Source organism: Coloeus monedula (genome assembly GCF_965178545.1).
Source record: "Coloeus monedula genome assembly, chromosome: 1".
NCBI lineage: Eukaryota > Metazoa > Chordata > Aves > Passeriformes > Corvidae > Coloeus > Coloeus monedula.
The window spans coordinates 157,919,003-157,936,769 of record NC_138781.1 but is presented as its reverse complement, the minus strand read 5'-3'; the positions used below and the strand labels follow the sequence as shown (position 1 = coordinate 157,936,769).

General features: G+C 48.1%; 1 protein-coding gene across 1 annotated transcript in view; it reads right to left on the bottom strand.

Moving 5' to 3' along the window:
* The window catches only part of ADGRB1 (adhesion G protein-coupled receptor B1), a gene marked incomplete at both ends in the record, with an annotated part of 200,630 nt that overhangs the window by 116,445 nt on the left and 66,418 nt on the right, over positions 1 to 17,767 (bottom strand). Inside the window, 8 exons of the mRNA XM_082297557.1 lie at positions 726 to 828; positions 4,785 to 4,860; positions 7,804 to 7,947; positions 8,801 to 8,909; positions 11,850 to 11,918; positions 12,960 to 13,154; positions 13,910 to 14,016; positions 15,763 to 15,864. Coding sequence (XP_082153683.1) covers positions 726 to 828; positions 4,785 to 4,860; positions 7,804 to 7,947; positions 8,801 to 8,909; positions 11,850 to 11,918; positions 12,960 to 13,154; positions 13,910 to 14,016; positions 15,763 to 15,864 — 905 coding nt within the window. The remainder of the gene's footprint in view (positions 1 to 725; positions 829 to 4,784; positions 4,861 to 7,803; positions 7,948 to 8,800; positions 8,910 to 11,849; positions 11,919 to 12,959; positions 13,155 to 13,909; positions 14,017 to 15,762; positions 15,865 to 17,767) is intronic.

The following is a 17,767-nucleotide window of genomic DNA, read 5'->3' as shown; positions in this document are numbered from 1 at the left end:
TATTCTTCCTTATCCCTCCTCTCACACAGAATCCTTTTGCTGCTCCCTTCTGGAAAGTGGTTCAAATACAGCCTGTGCTTTTGTGGGACAAAACCACAGCCCTGCAGGAGGGGGTCAGGTGTGTTTAAAGCCCCCTGGATGAGGTTTGCCTCTGACTCCAGCTGTCTGAGACAGCTCTGGAACATCCCTCTAGGGGAGTCCAAAGACACAACAGATCTTAATATTCATGTTGCAGAGCCTCAGGAGAGCATCTGATCTCCACAGCAAGGACAGGCCTTGGGGTATGGAAATGTCCATCCCATAAATCTGCTTAGGGTTGAGCAGAGGAACCTGGAGGGAATTTTTGCCTGCCTTGGAAAGCGTTGAGGACAACAGTAATATTCCAGAATTAACGGGAACAACCTTTCCCCCTGCCTTTCCCTCCTCAAGGAAGACCATTGTTGCATCAAGTTATTTTAATGAGTGCACGATTATTCCCCTGTGGTGATGCCCACGATGAAAGGGTGTGAACTGGGGACAGGCACAGCCGTGTTCCCTGTGCCGGCAGTGTCACCCTCCTGCTGCTCTGGAAATGCAGCCTGGTTTTTGGGAAGATTGAAGGGTCCTGTACCAGGAAAAGATGTCAGGAGCCCATCAAAACCACCTCCTTCCTGACACCCACCCATTCCTGCCCTGCAGAAGCAAACATGGCCATGGGATGGGGCAGGTTCCCAGGAACCACTTACGTTGTACAGGTGGGAGAATTCGATTTCCAGAGGGGTGAGGAGAGACCGAGGGAATGGCTTGACAGTCACAGAGATGACTTTGGAGTTCAGAACGGTGCTGTTCCTGGGGAGAAGAGGGGAAAGAGAGGTTTTGGAGGGATTTTTGGGGAGCAGGGAGTCCCATGACAGCCATCACTGGTGGTGCAAGACTTAATGTACCCCATGCAGAAGGGGTTGACCCCATTACTTTAAAATCCCCCCAAGACATTTGCTGCTGATGGACCCCATCCTCTGCCCTCTGGGCTCCCCTCACAGCTATCCCACATTTATCCCTCCAAAACCAAACCATTTAATAAATCTTATCAAGCCCTAAAGCGACCAGACTTAAGAGTCTGTATCTATCCCAGAAATAAAATAGTCCTAGACTCATTTTCTGTCCCTGCCACGAGGAAACAGCTCATTTGGACTAGAGTGACCCTTGTAGGTCCCTTCCAGCTCAGAATATTCTGTGATTTCATGTGCTTTCCAAAGAAGTATCCTGTTTTGCCTCTCCAAAGGCTGGCTTAGCCTGCACTGCAGTGAGGCTGCGGTGTGGTTGCTTATCCATGGGGCAGCACAGATCCTGGCTGGAGGCACTGCTGTGTATCGTCATTCCCTGAGGACCAAAAGCAAATGGAAGAAGGCCAAACCTTTCATTTAGATGTCTAAATGGCTGTGCCCAGGCAAATATTGTAATAAATCTGACAGCCCTGTGAGGTTTGGGTCTTGGGAGGGGCAATAAAGTGAGGAGATAACTCCCATTCCTGGAAAGCTAAACTCTTTGTAGGCACTTCCCTGGACACTGAACATGTAAATATACAGAGTTTTCTCATTTTTCTGCAGTTTATTGGTGTTTAAATAAGCAAAAGGGCCTCACAAGCAGCAGCTGAAAGTGCTGCCGTGAAGGAGTTGATAGTGGAGTGGTAGATCCAGATTAGGCTGCTCCCAGCCCTTGTGGCATCCATGGACAAAGGAAATCCTTCCTTATCCAAATCTTCACCTAATCTGCAGGTACTGCTAAAATCTTTCCCTTTTCTTTCTGGGTTTTATTTATTTTTTTTTTTTTTAAGAAAAGAATTAGGTGGGAAAGATTTGCCGTTGCTTAACAGCAGCTAAAAAAATAGGGTTTAAAGAAAAAAAAAGAGGGAAAAATTGTTTGGAATTGTCCATGGATGTGTAAGCAGATGCTCAGAAAGCCACTGTTCCACCAACACTAGAGGGAAAAACAACACTGATTTAACAGGGTAAATAAAAAAATAAAAACTATATTTTCCTTAAAAAAGGAAAAACTAAATAAGAAAAAGAAGAAAAAAAGAATGAACCGACAAAGCCCAACTATCACCCTACAGAGGAAAAGTAAAGGAGTAAATCAATGGGAGCAGGCAGCTGTGAGAGGCTGAAAATGGGATCTGCTGCAAGGTAACCACCAGTGCATGCCTTCATGAGAGGCTGTGTCTGTAAGGGTCAGTCCTTGGGTCACTGCTGCTGAATATTCGCCTGAGCAGCGGGGATGACACCGAAACCTCCTCAGGAGGCTGAGGAGCAGGTGAGGATCGATGCAGCAAACACAAACAGAAAGAGAATTTGATTTTTCAGCGAGGCAAGTTGTTAGAACACAGAAGTCACCGGTGTGCAGACCATGAAGGGTGATTGGTGGCCAAGAAGCCCCAGCTCAACCAGAAGTTGAAAGAGGCTTATAAAAAAATGGAGAGATACTTTTTACACGGGTTAATCATGAGAGTACAAGGGGGAATGGTTTTAAACTAAAAGAGAAGAGGTTTGGATTAAATGTTGGGAAGAAATTCTTTGCTCAGAGGGTGCTGAGGCCCTGGCACAGGTTGCCCAAAGAAGCTGTGGCTGTCGCATCCCTGGAAGTGTCCAAGGCTAGGTTGGATGGAGCTTGGAGCAATCTGGGATAGTGGAAGGTGTCCCTGCCCATGGCAGGGGGTTGGGATGAGATGATTTTTAAGATCCCTTATACTGAGAAGAAGCAACTTCTGTCTGTACCCTCCTTTTCTGGATTCCACTCTGCTGTTGGGTTCAGTTTCACTTTGAGATGGGGAAACAGCAAAGGGAGTTCAAAAAAGAGACACAAAATCGATCCAGGTGCCGGAAAACCAGACAAAAAGTTCTCTGTTGGAAGGCTTGCATGCGGGAGGCTTTTCAGTCACCCACCCGAAGGCCCAGTGCCTGGAAGTGAAAGTCAGGCAAACTCGGCCTCAAAAAGAGAGGCAAGCTCCTGGCAGAGAAGGCAATTAAGCAGCTGAGCTGCTTGTCGGGGGCGGTGAAGGACTCAGCATCACGGGGAATCTTTCAGGAGGAAGATGAGTTGTTTTTCCTACAAGCATGTTGCAGCCCAGCTTCTGGGAAGAACAAAACACACCAAGATTGGGCTTGAGCAGGAGTTCAGAGGAGCTGAGGGCTCCTGAGTGGCCACCAAGGGTGTGCAAAGAGCTGTGAACACAGTGCTGGTACACGGGGAGAAACAGGCTCGTGGCTCTCTGCTGTCTGTGTCCTCTGCAGCAGATTCCAGCTGGGACCAAGCTCCTCTCTCACCTCCCCAGCTTGGAAAATCAGGTTTTGTGTGTAGCCCATCCCAATTGTCACAGCTGCCAAGATCCGCTGGGCTCTCTGGATCCAAGGGGACAGAGTAACTCGTGACTCAGAGACAGAATTGCTGCTTGGGGGAGGTAAATTGGGACAATTAGGAACAGCTCAGCTGGTGCTGTTTGCTGAGTTAAATCTGGTTTTTTTTCCCGTTCTTGGAAAAATCACTCTGCATTGAATCAGACTAGTCCAGTCCAGGGTCTGGGTCCATATTTCTTATGTGTACTCAGGAATAGCTGCTCTCCTCAGTGGTCAGAAATATTTTTTACCCATAGGCAGCTACGTGGTTATTTAACAACCTTCTCCTTTTTAATGCTGTGTCCATTTGCACAGTGCTGAAGTGATAAGTGCTTTCCCGCTGCTTTAATTTTTCCTTTTTTTTTTTTTTTTCCTTTTGACTCTGCCCAGGTGATTCAAGACTCGAGGTTTTTTTTAAGAGGGACTGTCCTTTAATTAAGGAACATCTTAAATCAGCTCTCCCACGGGAATGCTGTTCGGAGACTGTGGCCGCAGCAGCTGCTGGTTATCAGAGCTCATTCCCTGCTTGGCCAGAGGAAGCTGAAACACCGTTGGATCATTTGAGCCGATGATGTTTATTGCCCTTCTGATCTAATTCCCACTGCTGTAATGGAAGATATTACAGAATACAGTTGGCTGGCTTGCTAATTCCTCTCTGCACTCACTTGGAGCCCTTCTGCCATTGCCCGTGCTAAATCTGGAGGTATTTAAATGATTATCGGTGAGGAGAGATGCCCTGGTGTTTATGGTAAATGGGCTCACGCTAATCAGTGCAGAACAGATTTAGAAGGTGCCTTAGGATGCTTAATTTACTGCCTCAGTACCAGTCTCGGGAAGAAAAAAATAAAAAAGAGCGAGAAGAAAAGGGAGAGGAGCTAAGAAAAGGGAAGGGAGGGCTGAACACAAAAGCTTTGGTGCCCGAGGCACTCAGCAGCGCCGGGAACACGGCAGACATGTGCAGCCAGGCGTGCTCTGCTCCCCTCTCTCCTCCCCGAGCCTGCCTGTGCTGCTCTCCAGGGCTCTGTGCGGGCTGGCAGCTCGGGAAGATCGGGGCAGCTGAGCATCCCCCATCTGTCAGGGCCGCCAAAGTCCCTCGTGAGGAGGAGGGCAGGGTGAGGTTCCGTTCCTGGAGGGCGAAGGGTGGCAGGGAGGAATGAGACAGCAGCACTGAGCCTCCTCCCCTCGTGTCTGGGGTGCTGCAGCTGGATGGGGAAAACATTCCTGCTCCTCCGGCACGCGAGGCATGAGCCTGGCCCCACCTGAACGTGGGCGTCAAAATATTCCCATTGCAGGTCAAAATATGTTTCATTGCACCCAGTGATTTCTACTTTTTCCCGGAAGACTGGGGCTCTGCAGCCAGAGGTATCTTCCTGGTGATTTCCCAGCTGCTCCCCCTCCCCAGGCAGCCCCTCTTACCTCTGCAGGGAGAGGATGTTGCCCACGTTCCGGTACAGCACGGTCCCGACCACGAAGACGGAGGAGTCGTCCAACACTGCAGGACACCAGAGGAGAGGGAAGAAGACAACAGCACTGAGACAATTGGGGTGGCAGCTGTCCCCACAGGACACCCAGGGACAGGATTTGCCTTCTGGAGTGGTGGAGGGCTCTCTATTGGGGCATGGCCAATGCCATTGTCACTGTAGTGGGATGCAGTGGCTGCTGTCCTCACAGGCAGGGCTCAGCACCTTTGGCGTGACCTGGCATCCCAGATTTCCACCCTCACCAAGGCTCACCCCTCCCAAATGGTGCTCCCCCATTCAGAAACCCCCAAATCCCTCTGACAGCACCACAACAGACAAATCTGCAGGGGGGAAAGGTCTCTTGCAGCCACCTCGAGGCCTTTGGAGCTGTCCACAGCTATCAGGCCATCAGAGAGAGGAGCCGTGCTCGGGCTGACAAGGGCAGCAGGAAGGGGAGCTGTCCCACTGCGCCTGCTCTGACCCCAAAACTCATGTGCTGCCTCTGGGGGCTGCAGCAGATCCAGATGAGCCTCTGAATCATCTGTGTGACCTCTGGGCAAGTCACTTGACCTCCTTCTCCTTTTCCTCTTATTTTTCCTCCTCCTCCTGCTCCGCTGCCTTGCGGTGCCCAGCTGCAAAAAGCCAGAACTGTCCCTGATAAACCACAGCAGAGGCAGTCCCAGGGCTGGATTTTCAGGGGGAGAAAAGCAAGTGGCTGGGTGAAAAGCAATGCTGAAGAAGCCTGGGAAAGCACCAGATGGGGCTTCTCTGATATCTTGTACTGAGGTTGAGCTGACAGTGTGTCTGCTCCATCCCTGCAGGACAGGCACAGCTCTGCATGTCCGTCTTCCTTATCAACAGATTGGGATATCTCCCAGCATATAACTGGGAGAGGCTGACAGACAGGCTTGCAGAGCAATTGTGTCACCCAGCTGCATGAATCAGTGTTGGCCCATCGAAATCAACTGTTCAGTCAGCTCCCAGCAGTGAGAGGTTTGGATTTGGTCTCATGGAGCTGCCTGTCTTCATCACTTTGCTCAGGATAGGTACTCCTGCTCCCTGAAGCCAGAGAAAAGTGAGGATCAAAACTAATAGAGGTGGATTTCTGCTGCAACCACTGAGTAAACCTTCAAAAACTGCACCACCAGCACAAGATATTGAACAAAACAGAGGCAGAAGAGCCCTGGATGGTACTCAGGAAACCACGGAGAAGTGAGCACTGATGGGAAGTTGTTTCCTCAGGGTGGATGTCACCTTTTGTTTGCTCAGTCACTACAGCCTGGGGGCTCTGGAGCAGCTCTGTGTGAGGATGCTTCCAACAGAAGTCTGGAAAACAGCTCCATGGGGAACTGGATGCTTTTGGGACAGCCCTCAGCCTCAGAGCAGGATCAGCTCTGTCTGGGTCTGGTCCGGCAACTTGTCCAACAAATGATTAAAAGTTTCCAAAGGTAAAGGCACCACAGCATCCACAAACAACCTGGGATAACGCTCCTAATGTGCTCCAGCTTCTCCCAGGGAGCTCACGCTGTCTGCAAGGCACAACAAAACACAAGGAGTGCTTGCCATGGCCCTTGCTCTGCTGGTGACTCACTGTTTACCCTTGGGGCTGTCACTTAACTGTTCTTGGCCTCAGATTTCCCAAGTTGGAGTGATGGCTGATGCCATCCCCAGCAGGGAAGCCCAGGACAAAAGGTCCTGATGTGACAACGAGAGGCCAAAGGTCTTTTGTAGCAACAACTCAGTCTCCAGCCTCTGTCCCAAGGAAAGGGGACCCAGCAGCTCTCAAAGCCATGAGTGCCAAAAGTAAATCCCATCATTTCCCAGCAATCAGCCTAATTTAGGGTACTGCTTTTGAGAACTCAGGGCCCAATGCTGCCGAATGTTGGCTCTGCCAAAAGATGAGCACCTTGAGTATGTTGGTTCCTGGGACTCTCATCCATCAGATCATCCCAAAAACCTCCAGCTTTTCTTCCAGATCTGGAAATGAGGCCATCTTGGTTGAGGCACCACCTCTGTGCTGGGGCTCATGTCCATGCTCTGATTTGGAGCCTTAGTGATAAATGCCTCTGAATTTCATCTCTGAGGGCAGGAAATTTCACACAAGGACCATTGATGTCATGATGATTTTTTGCCTTTTCTTTTATACCCTTTTATATCTTTTTACAACTTCTGTATTAGTGCTTTTTGCCTACATTCTGGGACTTGTTTGTTCAGCCAGGAGAACAAACATTTTAGAAGCTTTATAGTTAGGGATCAGAAAGCCCCAGATCCCAAGGTCCTCTCCAGAACACTTTCTGTAAATGAAGATAGAACCACCCAGGGGAAGGTTCCTTGGGGAGGGGGGCTCACTCGAGCCTCTCATTGGGGAATCTTTGATAGATGTGCTAATTAGCAACACCCATAATGTTATACCCGATCTATGGTGGGTGTGCATTGAGGTGGGCATTGAGGTGCATTCAACCTGGATGTGTGCACCTAAGGATCCTTAAAATAAATACAAAGGTAAAATCCCTTTTTTCCCTTTTAACCATGTTTGACTCTTGATTTTAAGACCAGGAAAAGGCATCATCATAAATCCCCAGATCTATCAAAGCTTGTCCAAGCAGCAGACTCAGAGCCACTAGCTGCTCAGCCTGACCTGCTGACTCCCAGCTACTCACCCTCAGATGGCTCTGGTCTCGATCCAGGCTTGGGGGCACCTAAACCATTGTTTGCCAATTTTTCCTGCTTCTTTAGGGAAAGATAAATATCCACACCCAGGCACTAAGCTTGCCCCTGAACTTTTATGAGGAGTTTAGGTTGAACTCCTGGTCAGGCCACATCTGAAAGCCTTATTTGCACTCATCAATGCTTTTGCTGTCCAAACATTTGTGAGCAAATCCAGCTGGGCTGGAAGGGGATTTGAAGACCAGGCAAATGGAAGGAACCACTCTTAGGAAATGAAGGGGGAAATTTGTGTTGGCTGTGCTGCCTACCTGAGAGCCCTGAAGACAGGATGCTCTTGGAGACAGTGACCTTGTCCTCCGAGTTCTTGGCCCAATCCACCATTCCCCTCCAGCCTTTCATGGGGAAGGTGATGTCGGTTGCTGCATTTGCAGGCAGTTTGTGAATGCCGAGGACTGGGGAGAAGCAAGAAATAAAACCAGTAAGTGAAACCAGCTTCAGTAAATTCCGTATGTGATAAAGAAAACATGGGAAGCATTAGTGGGAAATCAGATAGACTGGATCTTGGGAGCTGCAGGAGTGGTGCTCTCTTGAGGAAATGTCTATCCATAAAAGAAGATAAAGCCAGGGCTCATGCTTTGCTGAAAGGGTCCTGCCAGCGCTGAACCTGGCAGAGGAGAGGTCAGTCTGCTCCAGCACCTAATCTCCAGGAATGGCCAGCAGCAGCTGATAAGAAGTGTGAGAATGAACAAGACATCTCTTGGTTTGTCCTCCCAGCAATCAGCAGGACTTCCTCAGCTCCTGGCTGCATCCAGATCATCAACTTTAACAGCCACCAATGGACATCTCTTTTGTGCACATTCCTAAATCCCATCATGAACCCATCTGTACTTTTTGGCTTCTGCAGCCTCCTCTGGCAACAAGTTCCACACTGTGGTTGTGCACACAGCATCAATCAAACACTGCCTGCTGTTTGCTCACTGCCTCCACTGGCTGCTGGGCTGTTCTCGTGTTTGAAAAAGAAAAGAAATTATCTAATTCTGCCTGGTTCGTCATCTGCTCTCCGTTCTGTAGATATCTCTCAGATCTCTCTGGATATCTCTCCTTCCTCATGAAATCCCAACTCCTTTGGAGAAAAGCTATTCCATATTTATGTCTGTCCGTGTCTTCCCTTGGACCTTTTAATGTTTCACCACCTGCTGCCTCCCCTCCTCCCTTCCCTCCCCACAGCCCAGGTTATCCATGTTGCACAGTAATTAACAGCTTTTGGGGGTCTCTCCCCGTCGTGGGGAGTGCAGATGAACTCACCCAGATTGTCCGTGACTTGGTAGGAATCCCGGAAATCCTTCATGCGAAAGCCGATGACATCAATGAAATCCTCCACGAGCCTGAACAGCTCCTTGGCGTTTGGCCCTATCTGCAAAGAGAGGGAGAATTTTGAGTAGACCAGATCCTAATGAGAGCAGCAGGAGCTTCTCTGTGGGCAAAGGTTTCTGCCCTGACACGTGAACTGGAAGCATATGCTGGGTATAATGGAGTGTTATGGAGATGTGGAGAAGGAGGACTGAGAAATCCTAAAAGGCAGCCTAGAAAAAGAAAAAGAAAGGGGCAAAAAAATGATAATGTGACACTCAGATTGATAAAACCTAAGGTGGAGGGCAAGATTTTAAAGCAAAGGGTTATATTTGAGACTCTCTGGAGAAGAGAATAACCTACCCATCTCCTTTCATAAAATCATAAAAATACAGAATGGTTTGGGTTGAAAAGGACCTTGAAGATCATCTAATTCCAGCTCCCTCTGTTGAAAGCAACCACACCAAAGAACAATTGTGGTCTAGTGTTGAATCCCAGGCTGTCTGATTTTCTCCTTTCCTGTTTTGTTGTCAGGATCTCACTCTCCAAATAATCAAGTTCTTGGTCCCGTGCTCTCCTGGAGTTTCTCTGCCTCTTATTTCTTTCCTATTTTTCCTCATTGATAAAGAAATTGGCAGTGACTCTTCTTTACCTGTGCTTTGCCAACTTAAGGCTGTTAAACAATAGCCAGTTTTCCAGTGGCAGATTCCATAAAATCTAATCTAAATTGAAACGAGCTGTGCTGACTACCTGTCTTCTCCTCCAAGCACATTTGCCCACAGGAGCTTAGCAAATGCCACAAGAGGCTGAAGAAAAGCAGCTCAGCTCCTCTTCTTTTCCTTTTCCACCACTTTCACAGTGTTTTCAGTTCCTACCGTAATCCAGACATTCTGAGGTGGCTGAGCAGAGCTGGGGGGGCAGCTGGGGACAAGCAGGATGGGAAGGAGGCAGAAGAGTGTGGGCAAGGAGCACAGGAGTGGCCATGCGTGTCTCTCTCTCTCTCTCTCTCTCTGTCTATCCACGGAATCTTGGTAAGACTAAAACTGTCTCAGGGTGAGATGAAAAAGTCCTGCCAGTACAGCAGGTGTGCACAGAAGGAGGAGAACTGAGTGAGGATGCTATTTTTAGCTGCACACTTTTATATTCCCTTACAGACTGACATCACAAGGTCAAACCAAATACACTGGATGTTGTATTTTAGGTTTTATCATATAATGGTCGACAAAGACTTTTCAAAAATCATCGTAGCCCTTCTCTGAATACCTTTATAGGTTGTTTTAGGTTTTATTTTCCTTGAACAACATCTCTTTGCCTGGGGGGCCACAGGGCATTGGAATGTGAGAGCGCAATGACATTGGGTTTATTTTTAATGAGCAAATTGGGAGCCAAAGGTTTTGTCTTAAAAGAATTGGTCGATCTCACAAAATTTAAGGTATGATTTTGGTCCAGCAGCTTTGAGGGAAAAGCACAGAGACTGCTGACACCTCTGTTGGCAATCCTGCTCATGAAGGGTTCCGTGTCCTAAAGCCGTGGTGCTGGGCTGTCCTCTCAATTCCCACTAAAATACACACCAGGAAAACATTCTCCCCGTGATGTTCCCCATTCACATGTAGGTCACGGTGATGTTGGGCTGTGCCTGCCTGGAGGGGCAGAGGGCAGATTGCACTGGGAAAGCCACTGGGAACCAAGTGCCACACAGAGCGAGCTGTTTTTAAGGGGATCAAGTGTTTCCCTGTTGTCATGACAACTTTACAGTCTCCTCTGCTCTCTGCTGAAATACACACATGCACCTGGAGGCTTGAGACCAAGTATTTGGGCACAGTCACAGAATCATGGTATAGTTTTGTTTGGAAGGGACCTCAGAGGCCACCTGGCTCGACCCACTTGCTCAGGCATGCCCAGGACCATGTCCAGATTCTTTATCTATCTCTATACCCAGAGACAGACCGTGTCACCCTCTTCCGAATTCAATAGGAAAGCACAAAATATGAGGGAGAAGAGAGGAGAAGGCTGCTCAGCTCCTGACTGAGTTGCTTGTTGCATGAAGGAAATGTTTTCAAGTCCCTGTCTCACGTTCTAGGCTTTCAACAATTGTGCCAGCACTTGTTGTTATGAAGTTTTTCCCAGAGGACTTCCCTGGTTGGTGTGAAGATAACTGGACTCTGGGGTTGCTTTGTGTGTTGGGTGATTCTTTTTTCTTGATTCTTTGCTGTTTCCAGATCCCTTGGAGGAATTTTGCAACAGCTCACCAAAGGAATGGTAAAGGGACACAGGAATAGGTCTGACACAAGTCCACAACACAGAGTTCAAATGGGGCACAAGAGACAAGGGCCAAATATGACAAAGAAACAAAAGCCAACAACATCATCCCCTAATACAGGAGAATTCAGCTATGGAATTATTCACAGAATCTGAGAATGGCTTGGGTTGGAATGGGCTTAAAGTTCCTCTAATTCCAAACTCCTGCCATGGACAAGGACTCCACATCTTGCTCAAAGCCCCATCCAACCTGGCCTTGAACACTTCCAGGAATTTCAGGGACTTCAGGACTGAGCAGGATCCCTAACCTTGGCAGGAGAGAAATAAAGGTAAACATAACTGAACCCAGAAGCTCAGCTGAGCAGACTCCAGCTCTGAAAATCCCTCCTGTCCTGCACCTCTTCAGCCAGGAGCTCAAAGCCACGTAATCCCACTTCCTTATCTTGGCAAGAGGAAAGACTGGAATTACAGCAAGACATCAGGATTACCAACTCCAAACCAAGCCTGACCCCTGAGAGCCATTCCAAATTTGGTTTATACCACCAGCATTTCACAGTTCTTCATGCAGAGAGTCTGGCTCAGAGCTGAGATCCTGTGGCTTCCTGAGTTACTCCTTTAATGTGACTCAGCCTGGAACTAAGCTCATCTTAGGAGGTCATGTAGACACTTGGAAATTCCCCTCCTCATGGCTTAACTCTGTGCTGAAAACCTCTTTATTTCCAGGGAAGGTGCTGAACGTTCATACCAGCTGAGCTTCCTCCCATTTTTCCCGGTTTTCCTCTGACAAAATGTTGCTGATGATCTGGACGAAGTTCTGCAGAAGGGCAACAAGAGAGGACAAAAGAGGTGGTTATGCAGAGATTGCCCAGGCTGGGAAGGTCACAGTGGTGTGGGAGGGACATGTGAGATTCAGACATTCTCCAAAAGGGTTCTCGTGATCCCATTCCCAAAAGGCCCCACAGGGACCTCACAGATCCCCAAGGATGTTAATGGGCATGTTAATTTTAATTAGCCCTTTTCCCAAGGCCTTCACTTTGACTACTGTATCTCCTGAGGAATTGGATTGGGAATATGTCTTGTATCCATTACTGATGATCTGAAGGACAGATTAGGTAAATATTTGTCAGAAACTGGTTAAAACCAGATGATCTTCCATTGCATAAATCCTTTCCTATCTTTTTTTCTATTATTTCTGTTGTTTCCAATATATGGAAACCGCAGGATCCCCTTTAGCCTGTGACCACGCAAGAGAGGCAGAGATAGGTCAAGAGGGTTCTGTCCATGGTGGGACCTTGGCAGCACACGATGAGAAGGAAGAAGACAGGAAATTTAAGACTATTGATTTTTTTCTCCAGTTTTACCACTCTCTGCAGATCCTGCAGGATCAGTTTAATGTTTCAAGTCATGGGGTGATCACTCATCCCAAGGGTTTATCCTGTAGCTGCTCTGCAGCTGCTGGAAGTAAAACCCTGGGATGAGAAACCATGAGGATATTCCCCTACATCAACATCTAGGTACCCAATGCCACAGGATCATTTTCCCTCAAGTCATTAGCCTGAAATCCCTACCAAATAATGTTCTGATATCAATTAGACTCTGCAGTGAAGTGCTATCAGGTTGAAATAGTTCAGAGTGACCTTGGCTTTCAAGTTCTTAGTTTATAAACCAAGGAAGAACCACCTTGAAAGGAGAGTTTGTTAATACAGAAAGACACTTGTGGTGGAAAAAACAATAATCTGGTTTTTATCAGCACTGTATCAGCTACAGTCAGTATCAGTAACCAAACCTGGAACCTTGAGCATGGACACACACCTCCGACCCAGCCTTGGGTTCCAGAAAATGCACCTGGGCTCACCTGCACATCCCCAGAAGTCGGGCTGTGATAAGCCCTACGGAAGATCTCTGTTATGTTCCTGAGTACGTCCATGGTGGACAGCAGGTCCCCACTGTAGCTGGTCCCATCCTGGGAGATTTCCACAAGGTTCTGGAGCACGTCTGACAGCCCATCTCCCATCAACCCACGCTGAGCTTTGGAAAGGTGTTCCCTGGTCTGAGAAACAGAAAAGAAATGTGAGAAACACTTTTAGGGACAGTCAAAGTCACGTTAATGAGCTCAGTGATGGAATTGCTGAGGGAAAGTTTTTGACCTTCCTCACAATTCAGAGTGCAGATTAGATGAGTCTGACAATCTTTGCTGGCCTAAGAGCCCCTGATATTTCTTAAAGTGATAGGAAAGAGTGATAGATTCTAAATTATATTCGAAGTGGTTCTAAAATGACAAAGAACTGAAATTTTCTGTTTGCCCGTGAAGAAGAAATTGTCCTACTATGAAGTTTCTTCTGTTCATAACCCAACAGAATATTTTTTCCCCAAAACCTTGTTTGCTTACAACCAATTTGGAATTATTTTAGGGCAGACTGTACCTTACCCTGAACAGGAGAGGTCAGTTCCCCTAAAGGCCGCAGGAGACCAGCAGAAATTCCTCACAACAATGAATTTAAGATTAACAAAAAATAAGATGCTTATTTAAAAGTGATACAGTCACAGTGATACTTAATGATAATGTGATATGAAAGGCCTGGAAGAGCCCAGATTCTGCCAAGCTGGATACTAAAATATCCTGCAAGGAACCATCCCTTGTCTGTGAAATGCCTGTGCATCACAAGGTAAGCAGAAAAACCAGTAAGAGAAAATCAAGGCACAGCTGGAAACTCCTTTTTTCCTTCTTTTTTGTAACTATAGCAATGTCACAATTGTTGGGGAGGATCCTGAACCTGCTGAGCTGAGGGAGAGGGGCTGCCTTACCATCATCTGTATGTTCCTGTAATCAATAGAAACACACTTGATGTACGTTGGAGGCTCCCAGTAAGCGATGCCTTCTTCATCCAAGATGCATCTTCGAAGGATCAGCCCTGGAAGATGAACGAAATAAATATGGGAGTGAGGACAGATGAAAAGCCAAGAATTCATGGGGGTCGGTCTTTTGTCATGGGGAGGAAGTCATGGGACAAGAGGACACGGCTTCAGGTTGTGCCAGGGAAGGTCTGGAATGGGTATTAGGGAAAATTTCTTCACTGAAAGGATGGTCAAGCATTGGAATGAGCTGCCCAGAGAAGTGGTGGAATCACCACCCATAGAAGTGTTCAAAACACGTGTAAATGTGGCGCTTGAGGACACAGTTTAGTGGTGGGCCTGAAAGTTCTGGGTTAATGGCTGGACCTGAGGATCTTAAGAGATCTTTTCCAGCCTTCATGATTCGATAGAGATCACCCAGAACTGGTCAATGCATCCATTCAGACCCAGCTACCAGCACAAAGGGCATCAGAGGCACCTGCAGATGCCTGAACAACCCGTGCAAGCCTGGTAGGTGGGATTATCTTTATTTCCTTCTCCTGCATTTTATTATGGCAGGGCAGCAGAAGCAACTGGGCAGGAAAACAAAAACGAACGAATTGGACATGGCTAGTCAGGGTGAAGGGAAAATTTCTTCTCCTGCCCTGGATGGCAGCATTTTTCCTGGCTTGGGAAGCCCCACGAGCCTCCCCAGCTGGTTTGGTCTGGTACTTGCAGCTAAAGCAGGGCTTGTGCTGCCCACGCAGCCTGGAAGGGAATAAACACCCGACAGCACCAGTTTTGCAACAGCTGAAACTCTCTGAAAGCTGCTTCCAGTCCTCCCCCAGGCTTTCCCTCAGCTCCAATCCACAGAGGGGTTTGCAGTGATAATCACATGCCTTGTGATGCGGAGGAACAGACATATCAGAGAGGAGGAAAGGGAGAGGGAACACCCTGTCCCAGCCACCATGATGCCATTTGGAGTCTCTGAGGATCAGGTTTGCTGGGTTTAGAAATCCCACTGCCACTGCCAAATAATTCAGTGACCTTTCCATGGATACAGCCCTCCTAGGACAGCATTGGGGATGACACTGACTGTGCCAGGCAGAGTCAAAGAGATCTGTCTGTATCCAATCCTCTCCCTCAAACCAAATAAAACCTTTACATTAATTATTGACACTGCTGCCCCTATTTGTGTTCCTGCCTGGCAGTGAGGAACATCCAGCTGAGGACAAATCCCACCACCAGCCTGATGTCCTGGAGCCTTCTCTTCACTGCTTTCCACTCCTTAGGGAACACATGGCCACAACAGGTACCTGGATGCCCAGATCCTTTCACTTCACACCACCACAGTCAGACCATCAACTTGAGCACCCAAAGAAATGTTTGGAGAGGTGCTGAGGTTTCTAAGTGTAAGCGGACAACAGAATTCAGATTTCCTGCTCTCATACAGCAGCTGCTTTTATGGGCACTGGAGAGAAATACAACACCCAAATCTAGAGGATTCTAACAAAGCCCCGCCTGCTTTGCAAAGTTATGTGTAGATAATGGAGGGAACATATCCCAGTATTCCTTAATTTCAAACATGTCCCAGGACCAGGCAGTGGGTGGATGGAAACCACCTCAGATTGTCCAGTAACAACTAAGATGTTTTTGCTTAACAGTGAAAACAAAAACCCAGACAGAGTTAATTTAGCCCTGGACAAAGGGAGGGAAGTCCATGTGCTTGTCCTGTCCTCCCACAACCAGGTTCTCCTCTCCTAGGATGCAAAGGATGAAGGATCCCCTGAGGGAGGGACACTTTTCCACCATGCAGTCACCCTTACCAGTGGCATTGCGGGGACACCGGACGGCTGCAGCATCCCCGGCTGGCGTCTCTTTCCAAACCACAGGGCCAAGACTCTCCTCATCACAGATTTCGTGGGGCTCTGCCAGGAGAGAAAAACTCCATTGGTAAAACTCCCTCTTCAGCAAGGACACGGAAAAGGGAGTGGAAGGAAGAAATATGGGAGCATGGTCTGGCAGCCAGGAGGCCTGGAGCTGCACTCCCAGCTCTGCAGCTCCTTGGTCCCTCACAAAGTCACTTCACCTCTCCGGAATTTGCTCTGCCCATCTGAAAACTGGGCATTCATCCATTCCAAGGATTAGCTCACTAAAATCCATGGGAAAGTCCACTCACATCCTTGCCTTGCCTTGTGGCAGCTCTTTCCAAGAAAACTGCTGTTGCTACCCTCTACTGAAGAGTTTTATTTCTTAACTTTTAATAGGCAGATCTTTTGTGGGTGAACTCCATGGCTCCAGAATCCACCTCTTCCATTCTTCAGGGTCACCACCTTCAGTGTTGGATGTATCTAAAATGAGGCCTGGCATGAGTCAGTGGAGTAAGAATGAAGGAAAGAACAAGTAAATGAAGAAACAAAATGGACACATCCCCTGGGTGGTCTTCATTCTGCCTGCTTCTGTCTTGTGCACAAAAGGGAAAAGATCTGAGCCCCAACAAGTTGTAATTGCATCAGCAGCTCATTTCCGAACACTGCTGCAGAGCCCAGGAGCCTGCAGAAATGTGTTTTGAGACATCCCAGAAAAAAAATCATTGGAAGGAGGGTTTTGGATGCTTCTGTCTGTGGGTGGAGCTGAGTTGGTCTGAGAGTTGGTGGGATCTGGGAGAAAAACATTCACCACAGGAGATCTTTGTGCTGAGAAACTCATTATTTACAACATGTAAAGCAGAGGGAGCCATGAGGATGGTGTTAAAGCTATTTGTCACTCCTGAGGGAGGGGAGGAGAAAAAACTTGATTTAATAGTTTTTGATTACAGTTTTTATTCATTGTGCATGTAAGAATACCCATAAATAGGAAGCTGAATTTGTGCCTGCAGCTGGTCAGGACATGTCCCTCTGCTGCTCTGGGACTACCCAGGGACCAGCCTGGCTGGCAGGAAGGCTCAAACCTTAAATTATGGGCGTGGCAAGTCCTGCTTCTTTGAAGAACTCCTACAAGACCCAACAAGCAGCCTGCACATCACTGCTCCTGCAGGCAGGCTCCAGGACTGTGTGGTTTCAGCCCCAGCTGCAGTTCAAAGATGGATCCCTCCCCAGTAGATGCTGGGAATGGATAAGCTGCACTCTCTGCTTGGAAACCGATGCTCCTTCCCCTGGTTTAAAGTTCCCGTGTGAGTAATCGCGGTTGTGATGGAACCCCCGAGGGCAAGAAGGACTCCAGCAGTGCCCTGCATGTAGGCAGGACTCACCCCTGTGCCAGCAGCTCGTGGCCTCTGTAGATAAGCCAGAGCAGGGGTGGAAAAGAGGCAGATTCATTTCCAGCCTGCTGACATGGAGCTGTGGGGCAGGGCGATTGAATCACCCAGTTGTGACAGCACTTGGTCATCCACAGAGCCTGTCCCAGAGCAGGGAGGGAATTCCAGACTCCTGTCCCCTGGACCAGTGCTTTGACCACGGTCACAGATTGTCCCATGGTTGACAGGAGGGTTCTGGGGTGTGGAAGCTTCCAGCACCCTCGGTTACACAGCAGCAGAGCACACCATAAAGCAGAGTGGGAGACTGTTCACATCTCTCCTCCCCTTTCTCCCCCACTGGCCTGTCAAAACTTCCTGGTCTCGTCACCCCTGCAGTGTCCCTGGGGACCGCTGAGGGATGCTGTGGATCAGAGATGCTCTTTAAAAATACATTGATTGGACTTGTCTTGCCAGTGAGCACAGGAGCAATTCCCAGGCCAGGAGAGAATCATTTCATCCTTTCCTTTTTTCTTCTTTTTTTCTTTTTGATGTTGCTTCACAACAAAATCCCTTTTACCAGAGTAACCTATTTGCAC